The 13,612-nt window shown below is 54.6% G+C and overlaps 1 protein-coding gene, 2 long non-coding RNA genes, 1 other non-coding gene and 1 pseudogene across 4 annotated transcripts in view; 4 read left to right on the plus strand and 1 right to left on the minus strand.

The window, feature by feature from the left end:
* Window positions 1-427: 427 nt before the first annotated feature.
* Window positions 428-3,149, minus strand: LOC101581396 (annotated as a pseudogene).
* A 443-nt stretch (window positions 3,150-3,592) lies between these two features.
* Window positions 3,593-6,068, plus strand: LOC111816594. Its single transcript, XR_002820951.1, has 3 exons — window positions 3,593-3,714; window positions 4,030-4,107; window positions 6,007-6,068. It is a non-coding gene; the product is annotated as an uncharacterized LOC111816594 (long non-coding RNA).
* On the plus strand, window positions 4,376-4,508 carry LOC111816611. Its single transcript, XR_002820972.1, has one exon. It is a non-coding gene; the product is annotated as a small nucleolar RNA SNORA9 (small nucleolar RNA).
* Window positions 6,069-6,091: 23 nt separating the features above from the next.
* Window positions 6,092-6,756, plus strand: LOC111816595. Its single transcript, XR_002820952.1, has 2 exons — window positions 6,092-6,462; window positions 6,614-6,756. It is a non-coding gene; the product is annotated as an uncharacterized LOC111816595 (long non-coding RNA).
* Window positions 6,757-10,253: 3,497 nt separating this feature from the next.
* Myo1g (myosin IG) overlaps window positions 10,254-13,612 on the plus strand; it is a 12,635-nt gene continuing 9,276 nt past the window's right edge. Inside the window, exons 1-5 of the mRNA XM_004630357.2 lie at window positions 10,254-10,407; window positions 11,924-12,132; window positions 12,241-12,334; window positions 12,597-12,762; window positions 12,908-12,961. Coding sequence (XP_004630414.1) covers window positions 10,313-10,407; window positions 11,924-12,132; window positions 12,241-12,334; window positions 12,597-12,762; window positions 12,908-12,961 — 618 coding nt within the window. The 5' untranslated portion in view covers window positions 10,254-10,312. The remainder of the gene's footprint in view (window positions 10,408-11,923; window positions 12,133-12,240; window positions 12,335-12,596; window positions 12,763-12,907; window positions 12,962-13,612) is intronic.

Consider the following 13,612-nt stretch of genomic DNA (forward strand, 5'->3'; position numbering starts at 1 on the left):
TTACAAGTTAAGTGTCACCAACACGTGTAGACTGCGCCCGACAGGGAAGCCCTAGGGTTTAAATACTTCCTAATTTAGTTGTCGAAGAGGAAACCATCATCAGATCTATATTTACACAGTATTTTCAAGCAATGGTAAATAATATACTCCTGCCCTTAAAACCAAAACGACACATGCTCACACACACACGCACCTGACCACCATTAGATGCCTGCCCACAATCAAAAGTCTTTACACGTACACGCGTGGACCCGGTCACTTAAATTACTCAGAAAAGGTCTCATCAGCAGGGTCCTGGAGGCCTGATTTCCTTTCAGTCACTTACATTTTTACAACCTGAAAGCACGTGGCCAGTGTGGTCTGCACACTCTAAGGGTGCCACAAATGACAAGTGTGTCCCACTTCTTTGTGTGAGGCTCCTCACTCCTCAAGCAGCTTCCTCGAACGCCGCGCAGCCGTCAGCCTGCAGACTGCCTTGCAGTAGGTCTTTCGGGTTTGTTTCTGTACAGAGGTACTGGTTCAGCCCCACGCTTTTCCCAGTTCCATGGGACACAGGAGCCCGACACTGCCTGGCAGAGGAGGCCCCTGCACCCCAGGTTAGCAGCCCGCCTGCCCCCAGGAGGCTGGCTGGGACCCACCCACCATGCCTCATGGACTTGTTTCTCACTGTCGCTGTTAATAAATGGAAACCACACAAAGGTACATTAGCAGACACATATGCATGCCCTGGCCTATGAATATCCTGGGATGGGAAGCAGCACAGCCACTCCATTCCTAGGGAAGACGAGCTACAAGGAGCAGGGGGACATCATCACACTCGCTCTCACAGCTGAAGAGCCCAGCCAGGTGGTGCTGGGCTTTTCACCACCTGCCAGGCTGCTGCTGCTCCAGGCCTCCGGGCCAACCAAGCAGCTCCTCCTGCAAACTGGTGGGATCCAGTTGCCGGGGGCCTTGGAAGCTGGACACAGGCGGGTTGAATCCAAGTCCTTTGAGAAGCGAGGGAGGAAGAATTCCCAACGCACATCTGGAAGTGGTTCCTGTGCTCCCGCCTGGCCACAGAGCCGTCTGGCTCAGAGCGCCGGCTGCAGCTTGGTCATGTTCCTCTGGTGCATGTTGTGGTGGCGGACAAGCTCAGACCGCGCGAACTTCTTCTGACAGCTGGGCCAGCGGCAGCTGAAGGGCTTCTCGCTTGTTTTACCTGTATGAGTCCTGGTGTGGGTCTTCAGGTGGTCGGAGAACTTTCGCTGACAAGTTTTACACTGGAATGGTTTCACACCTGTGTGTCTCCTCTGGTGTCTTTTGAGCTGGTCAGAGCGCGAAAACCTCCGCTCACAGTCCTTGAAGTCACATTCGTACGGCTTCTCGCCGTATGCTTTCGGCTGTGCATCTGCAGGTGGGACAGCTTGAAATACCTCTTGTTGTAGCCGGGGTAGGCACACATGAAGGGCCGCTTCTCGCTGCTCTCTGAGGCTGAGCGGACCAGTGTGGGGGCCACGCCAGGCACACGCCGCACGTCCTGGATGCCGCGAAAGACGCCGTGCGTGTGGATCCGGTACTGCGCACCACAGAGGATGGGCGTCATGTGGCTCTCGCTCTCGTACCCCGTGCTGTGGCTGAGAACAGAAGAGGAGGTTCAGCCAGGCCTGCAGCCACCCAGTGCCTGCGGTTCTTGAAGGAGCTGAAGGCCACACTCTGGTAACAAGTCCCATCTTCTTCTCAAGCCAGTTGGCCAGGTCCTAATTTCCTGCCTCAATAATGTGGTGTCATTACTAGAGGCAACCCGCTGAAGGGGTTATAGATAGTCACCCTCTATAGGGCTATGTGGATACAACTCATCACATTAGGTGGGTTTTGTAAATTGGAGTCAAGTGACAAGTTAGGAAATCCAATGATTGGGCTTTGAGTCCCTTGACATTTACATTTCCAAGAGATAAGCTCCCAGCCAGGAACTATTTAGGCATAAGCTTATTTGGCCTTTTTTCTTTCTCCTTTTTTTTTTTTTTTTTTTTTTTTTTTTTAGGGGTCTACTGGGTGTTCAGGGTCTCACTACTAGATCGGACTCCGTAGTGATCTGCCTCTTTGCAGCCTCCCAAGAGGTGGGATTACAGGCCCACAGTCTCAATTGCCATCTCATCAGGGGCAGGGCCTGCACAGCAGGTCCGGGCTGGAATCCCTAGCCCCTGCACCTGCTTGCAGGTGCTTTAATCCACTAAATTATTTGGCCGGCCCCCTTTTATTCTTTCTTTCTTTCTTTTTTTCTTTTTTTTTTTCTTTTTCTTTTTGAGACAGGGTCTTGCTATGTAGCCCAGGCTGGCCTTGAAGTTGTAGTAATCTTCCTCCTTCTGCTTTTCCAGTGCTGTGTTTACAGCCATATGGCATCATGCCCAGGCTATTTATTTTTAAAATGCACATATTTGAAAAGAAAGAGAATAGGGCCTGCGAGATGGCTCAGTAGAATAAGTGCTTGCTTGGCAAGCACAAGAACCTGAATTCAATCCCCGGTTCCACCAAAAAAATAAAAAAATAAACTTTAGGGCCAGCCAAATAGCTCAGTGGATTAAAACACCTACAAGAAGGCTCAGGGCCGCGGGTTCGATCTCTGGGCCTGCTGTGCCGGCCCCACCTGGGCTTGCTGAGCTGGCAATTGAGACTGGGTGTGGTGGTGCGCGCCTACAATCCCAGCTCTGGGAGGCTGTAAACAGGCAACTCACTATGAGTCCGATCTAGGAGTGAGACCCTGAACACCCTGTAGACCCTTCCCTAAAATACAGAAAAAAAATTATTTATTTGGGGGTCCAGGGACACAGCTCGGTGGTCTAAGTGCCTGTATGGCAAGTGCAAGGACCTGGATTCAAGCCCAGTACCACATGCAGTACCGGCCCCAACGCTGTGCAGGCCACCGAGATCGCGCGTGGTGTACACGCCTGCAATGCCAGCGCTGGGGAGACTGAGGCAGGAGGATCACTACGGGTCCGAGCCGCATAGAGCGCCCCTATACCAAATATATCAATAAATGATTACAAAAGAAAAAAAAAACTTTATATGGGCTCTTGACCTTAGCACACCTGAAGGATGTTACGTGCTCTTGGGCTAAAATTTGAAACTACAAGCTCACAGGGATCTTGCCTACAGCTCACGATGTCTTCCATACCGCCTCCAGCCTGCTACGCTAGATCCCGCCGCGCCCACAGGGGCTCCTGTCCCTTCCCAGGACTCTGCGTCTGGGCCTCCCGCAGTCAGCGTCTCCTCTGGGACGCCACGCGCAGATCCCAACCCGGGTGTCGGGGTGTCGGGGTGTCTGTGCTGCCGGCTCCCTATGGTCTCTGCGCAGATGGCACAGCCCCGGGCTCCGGGTCGCTCTGGGGGCACAGAGTGCGGCAAATGCCCTCTGAGCGCACAAGCAGATCCTGATGTCCGGCCTCGACCGAGGCTGGCCCGGGCCCCGACCCTCCGCGGTGCAGCCCAAGACGCCCAGCCCGCGCGCCGCGCCGCGCCCCGCCCCCGAGGACGCCGTCCGCCGAAGGAGACCAGGCGGCGCCTGCGTACGGCTTCGGGGCGGGATTGCGCGATGACGTCACGGCGCCCGCGCTGTCGGTGATCGCACCATGGCGGGAGCTGGTGTGTCGCGGTGCGGTGCTCGGAGCCGGGTTCCCGGGTTCTCGGCATCCGCTGCCATCAGGCCCCCAGGCAGCACCCGTTCCTTCTTGATCCCAAGTAGGAGTCCCGGACGTTCGGAGCTCGGTGGAGGGAGGTCGGGCCGCCGTGGATGGGGCTCCCGAGGGGCTGGAGCGCACCGTGCACGTTTTCGCCACGGCTGGGCCAGACTTCCGGGGGGGTCTCAGCTTGAAAAGAATGGGGGTTTCGATAACGTAACCTTGAGGAAATGCCACCATTTCCCTGAGGGAATGGGACTGGGGACCTCGTGGGAGACTCGCCCCGAGAGCGGCCTTTCGGGCGCTTCAGGGCTGGAGCTAGGCGGTGGCTGGGAGGAGGCGCAGGCCGGAGCTGACGGCGTGTGTGGCCTTCTAGGTGGGCGTCGCGGCCAGGTGGACCGTCCCACGGAGCGGCGGGGCCGACTGCGGGGCGGCTCTGCTGGAAGATGACCCGGTAAGTCGCGGTGTGAAGGCCCCGTCCACCTTGCTGGAACGCGCCCCACGTTCGTCTGAACCAGAATTTCGTGAGAAACGTCCTCACTGAATCCACTCTTGCTGTTTGGTCTACATTGTAGCAAAAACAAACAAACATTTTTTGTTTTGCGGAGAAACTTGCAGCAGTGGGCTCTGGAAAGCAGGCTCCACACACCCAGTTCCGCTCGGGTCTCCTCTCGCTGCAGTTGGGGGATCGCTGCCGTGTGTGGGATTTGGGTGGGTGTGGGTAGCAAGCCTCCAGCGTGCTGGGGTCTGCGGTGACCCTGTGCATTCCTACAGTGCTTGCTAGAACAATTTTGAAACGGTTTGAGGCCTTGCCCTGCTCTATCCAGAGCAAGGTTATAGAAATTTCAGACAGTTGTCTACTGCCTTCTGGATCTGCTACATCCCGGTGTGGCAGCCACGTGGCACACACGGTTAAGTTCGAAGCAAATAAAATGTAAGGTCCACTGCATATTGTTCACCTAGCACCATCTCCGGAGTTCAGCAACCGTGTGTGGCCAGTGGCTTGGGTAGATCCGAACGGCGTAGCTGTCTTTGCAGATGTTCAGGGCAGGGCTGGCATAAAAGCACAGGAAGTTGTTGAGTGTTAACTGGGCTCAGTGTAAAATTTATTATATCCTCAAAACAGAAGCTTTACAAGACTTTCAAAGGAAGTGGGGGGTTGAACCAGAGTAGCAAATCACGGTGGCTCTGCCTGAAAGGTTGCTGGTAGGCAGCCTTGACAGAAACCAGAGCAAGAAAATCTTGGCGCGTTGGCACGGCTTTGCAGGGGGTTGAGCTCAGGCCCTTGCGCTTGCCAGGGAAGCACTTATTCCACCGAGCCATCTCCCCGGCCTCTGGGAGCTGAGTCTTTAAAGAATCCTGGTGCAGCAGTGTGGGCTCCAAGGCTCATGAGCCCACGTTCAGAACGGTGTTTCCAGGGCTGCCCGACCAGCAACTGCAGGTGAAGACTTGATGCCAGCCGTGGGAGGAAGCTAGAATGGGAAGGAAACTCCTTTGTGTTCTTGCCTTGGTGCAAGAGCTGTTCCAGGACTTGAGGGGTGGGCTGGCTTGAAAAGGGACACACATCCTTTTTCTGGTGGATGAGGTCACCTTTTTTTCTCCAGAAGTTTATATTACAGTCCACTAGGGGGCGCTCTAACGTTATTCTCCCTAGCGCTACTGTCGAGGACTACCTGTGAATTCAGCAATTCAAATGCAATGTAGACAAGAACAAAACAGTAATAAGATGTCCACGGGCGTAGCTCAGCCTGATAAACACAAGGTTCTGAGTTCAGTTCCCATTATAAAAACAGAACTCTCATGCCTTATAGCACACCAGAACAAAATATACGCAATGAGCAAAGATGTACCAAAATTTTAAGCATAAAAATTTGTTACCTAGGGCTGGTGAGATGGCTCAGTGGTCTAAAGCACCTACTTAGAACAAGCTTAGCAAAGCACAAGGGACTGCGGTTCAATCCCCCAGCACCACATGCCAGCCAGCCCCGCCCCCTGGTGGGCTGAGCTGGCCACACACATAAATTAAATTAAATTAAATTAAATTAAAAAAAATTTGTTACCTAAACTAGTTCCAATCCAGAGTTTATGAAACAAAAGCAAACTTAACCTCCCCCAGTGATCTTGTGGAAGACCTCCAAATGATAGAGTGGAATGAAACTCCCAACCTGAAGGATATCTGGGATGAGTTCGTGTAGAACTGAAGAATGATTTTAGGAACAACAGTTTAATAGCAGAAAATATTGATTGCGGGGGGGGGGGAGCTGCCCGAGAAAGGGACAGAAGCGGGCCTAGTGGGTTGCCCACCACCTTGTCTTGGAGGTTAGGGCTTCCAGCTACCTTTCCATCCCTTCAGTTTCAGGAGCAGTCGCTGGGTCTGGCACTGGGGAAGCCGTCTCAGTCTCCAGTTTCTTCGTCACTCACTGGCCGCCCTGTGCCTCATTACTCTGTGTGTGGAGGGTACTGGGCATTGGACACAGGTCTGCATTCGGATCTTAATTTTATTTCATTATTTTCATTAAGTTGCTTGGGCTGCCTGGGCTTGAACTTGCACTCCTCCTGCCCTGTCGTCACCTGGGCCTTGACAGGTGCTAAGTCCTGGGGCTCTGGCTGCTTTTGCTGTGACTCTCCTGTGTTTTATTGTGAATCAAGGAGTCTTTTTTTTCCACCAGCATCTGTGAAGCGGGCAAGCTACCGTCCCTGCTCGCACCTGGCTCGGTGATGGCCGCTGCTGGTGCTTGAAGCTGCTGCAGCGGTGCCAGGACTCCGAGGCTAGGAGAGACCTGAGATGATCCTTGTAGGGCCGTCCAGGGTAAGTGTGCCCCTCTGGGGTTTGGCGGCGGTGCTGTCCCTGGGATGGGTCAGGAGCTCGTGGCTGCCGTCCCTGGAGGTGGGAGCTCATGACAGCCTCCCCCTTGGTGTGTCATAGCACACCCATAGTGTTTGTAAACTCCCATTAACAGGTGACACCACGGATACTGAAGAAGCTGCTGCTGGTGTGATTGCTCGGGCCTTCCATCTCTGCTTCGGGAATACGGGGTCTGGCCCTGCTTCTGGGCCATCTTCTGAACAGAAGGGCTGCTGAATAAATACGACCTTAAGTGTATGCCTTCCTCTGTTCTGCGTGCTCCAGCCTCTAAATGGATGCGTGGGCACCAAGGGCACCCGTGGGGGTGGGGCTGTTATACCAGGTGCCACACTGAAGTGCCCTAAGTCCTCCTCCTGCATACAGCCAGCACTGCAGCCCCGCCCGAACACTGAGGTTTCACTTATTTTTTGAGGTTTTAGGTTTTTGGTGGGGTTTCTTTTTTTTTTTTTGGCAGAACCAGGGGGTTGAACTCAGGCCCTTGCGCTAAGCGCTTTATTCTACTGAGCCATCTCCCTGTGAGGTTGTAGTTCAGAAAAAAACAACTTTTAAAAGAACTTTTCCGGGGCCGGGGAGATGGCTCAGTAGGATAAGCGCTTGACTGGCAAATGCAAGGATCTGAGTTCAATCCCCGGTTCCGCAAAAAAAATAAAAATAAAAGAACTTTTCCTGAATGCTGGAATTATAGGAATGTGCCACCATGCTGGGCAGCGTTTTTGGATTTTTTTTGTATTTAGAGATAGCTCAGCAGTCTGTCTTAAGTGCCTGTCTAAGCAAGCACAAGGACTTGGGTTTGATCCCCACTACCTCATCCCTGCTGGCCCTGACCCGAGCCTGCCACTGAAACCGGATGTGGTGGCACACACTCGTAATCCCACCACTGGGGAGGCTGAGACCAGGGAATGACAAGTCCAAGCTGTGTAGTGAGAGCCTGTGTCAAATATATAAAATCAAAAAATATATGTATGATTAGGTTTGCCACCACTGACTAAGGGAAGTGGCTAGGGTGGGGACAGTTCCAGCGACACCTGGCCCCTGGCTGATCCGACACTTTGTTATTCTCTGACAGTTTGGCCTTGTCTGTCAGAATCCAGGTACACGGAGCCCTTGGTGTGTGCATCTGCCCCAGAAAGCTCTGGTTTCTGCTGAAGAGGGCAGTGCTGGTGGGCCTGCGCCATCCAGCTTGGTGGTGAGGCTGGCAGTGGGCAGAGCATTGACCCAGCTGCTGAGGAGAAGGTCGTGGCTTTCCATTGACTTGCAGCGAATGGCAGTCACGTGGGCACTCCTGCAGGGTTTTTAGGGGACTTGGGACTCTCCACAATTGAGCCAAGAGTATGTTCTCAGGCAAAGTAAAAGTTAAATGCAGGCCTCAGTTTTGGTTCAGCTATGTAGGGGTGCTGCCAGACTGGGTTTTCTGGTGAGTGGGATTGTAGAATTTCACAGCAGGGTAAGTGCTAATGAAAATGTAAAAGGTTAAAAAGCAGACTGGCTTGAGGGTCCAGCTTGGCCTTGGGAGCTCCAGGCCACCCTGACCGCGCGCGCAGTGAGGCCCTGCCTCAGAAGACAGCAGCAGGGCGAGGGTGCACCTCGGCAGCACAGCACCTGCTTTGCAGGCACAAGGTCCTGAGCTCAATTTCTGGTACCACAACGGGCGTGGTAACATACACCAGTGATCCCGGCACTTGGCAGGCTAAGGTAGGAACAGCAGTCATGCAGTAAAGGGGGCAAGGGAGTCCTGGAAACGAGCTACAAGCAGAATAGGGGCGCTGAGGGTTTCTCCAGCACCCTGGAAGTGCTAGGCTAAGGAGGTGGCCCGCTTCACTGTCCTTCACAATGCCCTGCGAGAAGTGCCCCACGCTGCCAGCTGAGAAGAGGACCAGGCATTCGTGCAACCAGGGGGATTTTCTGGGTGACGTCATCTGTCAACCTTGGTCCAGTAGCTGGGAGACAAATGGGGTCAAAGTCGCCACCATGTGGGTCTTAGGGATCAAATGAGGCAACGTGCGGGGCCCGGTTGTGCAAGCAGGCAGGGGGCAGGCACAGTTGTGATTGGGGTTCTGCCCTGGTTGCGTGGCAACCAGTCTCAATGTCCACCCACAGCCAGTCTGAGCTAAGTAAGCAAGGGCTTGAGGTTTGTAAGTGGTTAAAGAAAAAAAAAAACGAACGAATATTTCATGACAGGTGAAGATTTTTTGAAGCTCAGAACGTGATGCTTCTATGGTCTTACTGGAACTCAACCACAGCAGGTTTTTTAAACTCTTTACGTCAGTTCTTTTAAAAAAAATACTAGACAAACCTGGGGTCTGCGTGGGTCCCCGAGAGCTGGGGAAGTGAAACCGCACAGGGACCTGAGAGTGGCAGAGGCCCAGCCTGGACGGCAACTGGAAAACCCTCCAAAAGCACCCGCCCAAGCGCTGCCCTGGGTGGGGACCCCCAGCCACGTTGGGATGAAACTTGGAGAGTCCATCTAAGGGGAGCCCCGTTTCTAGATCTGTTTTTTCTTCCAGTCATTAATGGTGCCTCGTTTCAGCAGATGCCTGGATACCCCGAATTCTGTCAGGCATGCAGCCACTGTTGGGCATTTTTGAGACAAATAACTTTGCATCATCAATTTAAGACCTAACAAGTAAAATGATTAAAATGATTGCGGTGAGGGCTGGCGAGATAGCTCAGCAGACTAAGCACCTGTTTAGGCAAGCGCAGGGACTGGGGAGGCTGAAAACAGGAGGATCACTGTAAGTCCGAGCTGTGTAGTGAGATCCTGTACAAAATATGTAAATTTTAAAAAAACATAAAATGATTGGTTTTTCATTGTTAGTGTTTGTTCTATTTTGTTTTGGAGGCAAGGATTTGCTGTGTCGCCCAGGCTGGCCTCACACAGTGATCTTCCTGCCTCAGCCTCCCTAGTTCTGGGATTACAGGCGTGTACCACCACACCAAACTGAAATGATTGTTAAAGGATGTTTGGATACAAATTTCCAGGTGACACATGAGTAACACGGGTTGGGACTCTGCATCTGCCCTCCAGCCTCTAAATGGGGGAGGAAAGGGAGACACCCCACTCCACGTGGAGTGGGGACAGTTCGTAAACTGCTGCTGCATCTACAGCGCAATGGCCACAGGCTGCGGGCTGTGAGCCCTGTGGTGACACCCTTGCGACCGGCCATGAGGGTGGAGGAGCAGAGCAGAGGATGGGCACAGCAGGCCTGGGAGGGCCTCTCTCCACGGCTTCTGGGCTGCAGACGCAGCACGGTGAGTCCCTGAGGTGGTCCCCTCCCACAGCCCGGGCAGCAGCACCACAGTGTCTCACGCGGTAGTGCAGGCTGCCTCACACTCAGCGATCCTCCGCCTGAACCTGCCAAGCACGGGGCCCACAGGCATGCGGCACCACTCCTGGCTCCTTTTCATTTTTGCGTTAAAGCACAATGTACGTAAGCCCCGATTCGGGGATGAGACAGCTACCCATACAGCTGGATAACCGCGACCGTGTCAAGAAATCTTTCAAGCTTCCAAATGACTCCCGAGAGTAGTCAGGGTGGGACAGGAGCTCAGCAAGCCTTCTATCCTGCAAGGGCAGGAGGACCTGGGGCTCAGGTTCCAGGGGCGCCGGCGCAGGCACAGGAAGCTGCCAGGGCAGCCTGTAATAGTAGCAGTGAGCAAGCAGGGCCACCCCTCCCGAGCCCAAACCCACTTCCTACTTTCTGTATGGCAGGGGCCGGGCCTCCCGGGGCTCCCCTCCCCTCTGCTCCTGCACACAAAGGTCGGCACTCCAGCCTCGGTGTTTCCTGCCAGCAGGATGGACGACCATGAAGGTCCTGAGTGCGGCAAGCCAGACTTCGTGCTCCTGGACCAGGTGACCATGGAGGACTTCATGAGGAACCTGCAGCTCAGGTAGCTTGGGGAACGGCACCAGTTCCTTCTTCCTCCACCCCTTCCTCACAGACTCAGGACACCAGAGTCGGTACGTGGGTCCTGTCCCCCTCCTCATGGATGGCGGCACACACTCACCCACCTTGAAGGCTAAGCTGAGCTCCTCAACCCATGGACACAGTGGCTGCAGTTAGCGATGGCCCCCTGCACAACTCCATGCCCTGGTGTCATCCCGTCCTTCCTGTGAAAGATAGGGAGGGACCCTCAGGGCAGTGTCCCCAAGCCCTGCCCCAGAGACAGAAAGAGACCTGAGGCGCTCTCACATGGAACTAGCCTCGGTCCTGGGAAATGAAAGACCAAGCGGGGGGCGGGGGGGCACCCTGGGCCTGCCAGGGTTAGGGAACCTTGGCTTCAGGGGGTCCTGGGCTGCAGGACATGGCCAGTACAAGTGACCCTGGAGCTTACAGTGTCACTGAAGAAAGCAAACAGCAGGCAGGAAGGATTCTGGGCACTGGGGCACAGGCAACCAGGTGGCCGTGCTCAGAGCTGGGCACCCAAGAAGACTTCTGTGTGCTGGGGACCTCTCTAGGGACAGCTTAGGGACCAGAAGCCCCAGAAAACATGAAATCAAGAGGCCAAGCCATCTGACCAAGGAGAAACAGCTTGGTACATTCTGTTTTTGCATTTTTGAGGCAGGGTCTTCCTGTGTAGTTCAAGCAGCCTTTGAACTCACTATGTAGCCCAGGCTGGGCTCAAACTTGAGGCAACCCACCTGCCTCAGCCTCCTAAATCCTGGGATTACAGGCATGTGCCAGTACACCTGGCTCCCTCGGAGCTTTGCACACACCATCCTCCCCCCACCCACCCATGAGAAGGCTGTGTCATCTCTGCTGAGCTAGGAGAGGACCTCTATGACCTGCTGCGGGTCACACTGCTCACAGGAGGGTGGGAGCCTCTGTGTCAGAGACAGAGAGGAAGAGGAACCAGGACAGGACAGGCTGCTGGGGAAGGGCGGGTCCCATACAGCCCAGGGGCCTGGGGCTGGGGACAGGGCAGCAGCCAGAGAGGCACACTCAGCCCCTCGGCGGCTGTGAAGGGAAGGATGGGGAAGTCTAGAGAGGTGCAGGCTGTGGGACCAGGAGCGTGGCTGTCACTCCGACCTCTCCCTGCCGCCGGGTGGGGCAGGGCGGGTCCCCTTCCGGCTCTGGTTCCCGCCCAAGCCCTGACACAGGAAGCAGCCAAGGTGCAGCCTTCTCTGCACGGAGCCCCCTGGGGACCCCAGCCACCACCTCAGCCCAGACCCTCTGGGGCATGGGTGTCCAGACTGCTTGGACCTCAGAACACCCATAGAGCAGTGTGTACCCCACAGTCCACGCCTGGCAGAGATAGCTCTCAGTGACTCAGTTTGCCCCCAGTGGTACCGTGGAGACCCTTGCCACCCCTCAGCCCTTCTTGGGGGGCACTGACCCCCTGATACCTGCCCTGGGAGGACTGCCTACAGCCTCGGGGGCACTGAGGCCTGACCCCCTGTGCCCAGGTTTGAGAAGGGCCTCATCTATACCTACATTGGCGAGGTGCTCGTGTCTGTGAACCCCTACAAGCAGCTGCCCTTGTATGGACCCGAGGCCATTGCCAGGTACCAGGGCCGTGAGCTCTACGAGCGGCCACCGCACCTGTATGCCGTGGCCAACGCTGCCTACAGAGCTATGAAGCGCAGGGCCAGGGACACCTGCATCGTCATCTCAGGTACCCCCCCCCCGCGAGCTGTGTACAGAGGAGGGTCATAGGGGCGGGAGCTATGCCAATGGGGCCCAGGCTCCCCAGTCCCGTGTCCACCTCCCATCTTCCTGGCAGGAGAGAGTGGAGCGGGGAAGACAGAAGCCAGCAAGCACATCATGCAGTACATTGCGGCCGTCACCAACCCCAGCCAGAGGGCCGAGGTGGAGAGGTGAGCGCCAGCCTCAGCCCAAGCTTCTGTGCTGCAGAGAGGGAAGGTGGAGGCTCCTGCAGAGCCAGGGCAGAGAGGAGGGTTCAGACAGCAGGGCTGGGCCGTATAAGGGCCCCAAGGATGAAGTGGGATGGGGACCAGGAGGAGGCTGGCCACAGAACAGCCAGGTGTGGCATGCACGCCTGCAGTCCCAGCACTCAGGAGGCTGAGGCAGGAGGGTTGCCAGGCGTTCTTTGCTGGAGCCAGGCCCCTCTGTCCACAGGGTGAAGGACGTGCTGCTCAAATCCACCTGTGTGCTGGAGGCCTTCGGCAACGCTCGCACCAACCGCAACCACAACTCCAGCCGCTTCGGCAAGTACATGGACATCAACTTTGACTTCAAGGGGGACCCCGTCGGAGGACACATCCACAGCTACCTGCTGGAGAAGGTGGCCGGGCTGAGAAGCAGGGCCGGATGGGGGGTGTGGCTGGCTGAGACCCTGCCTGGCCCTGCACCGGGAAAGCTGGGCTCTCCGTGCGGCTCCTTTCCGTCCTGCACCAGGGGACACTCACACAGGGCCCCTCTCTCCCCAGTCTAGGGTGCTCAAGCAGCACGTGGGAGAGAGGAATTTCCACGCCTTCTACCAGGTGAGTCCCCGGGGAATGTGGAACAGGAGAGGGGTGGTAGGGAGCAAAGGAGAGGCTCACCTTCCATCCTCCTTCAACATCCCAATCTCTGGGCATGCTGCTGCACACCTATAATCCCTGCACTAGGAGGCTGAGACAGGAGGATGCAAGTACAAGCCCGTCCTGAGCAATTTAGCAACTTAATGAGATTGTCTCAGTTTTGTTGTTGTTGTTCATTTGTGGCTGGCTCAGCCCTTTAGTTTGCTTTTGGGGTGGGGCTGGCGTGGCATGTGGTACAGGGGAATCAAACCATGATCCCTGCCCTTGCCTAAGCTTGCCCAACCAGGCACTTTAGACCACTGAGCTATCTTTTTTTTTTTTAATTATTTATTTTTTTTGACAACTCATACAGAATTTTATTTAACAAAGTAATATGAATTTCACAGTATTTGCTGTAATACATGGTATTGTCTTACAACCAGCTATTCATATTATCAGATATATACATATAAAATTGGAAGAAGAAAAAACTGGAGCAATGTATAAGAAATTAAGAAAAGAAAAAGTACAAACAATTGAAAAAAGGAGATGAAGCTAATTAGAGCATTGACTGCTTCTTTCCATTTCCATTTTTTTTCTTTTTTTAAAATTTTTATTTATTTATTTATTTTT

Source organism: Octodon degus, unplaced genomic scaffold (assembly GCF_000260255.1).
Source record: "Octodon degus isolate 3935 unplaced genomic scaffold, OctDeg1.0 scaffold00035, whole genome shotgun sequence".
Lineage (NCBI taxonomy): Eukaryota > Metazoa > Chordata > Mammalia > Rodentia > Octodontidae > Octodon > Octodon degus.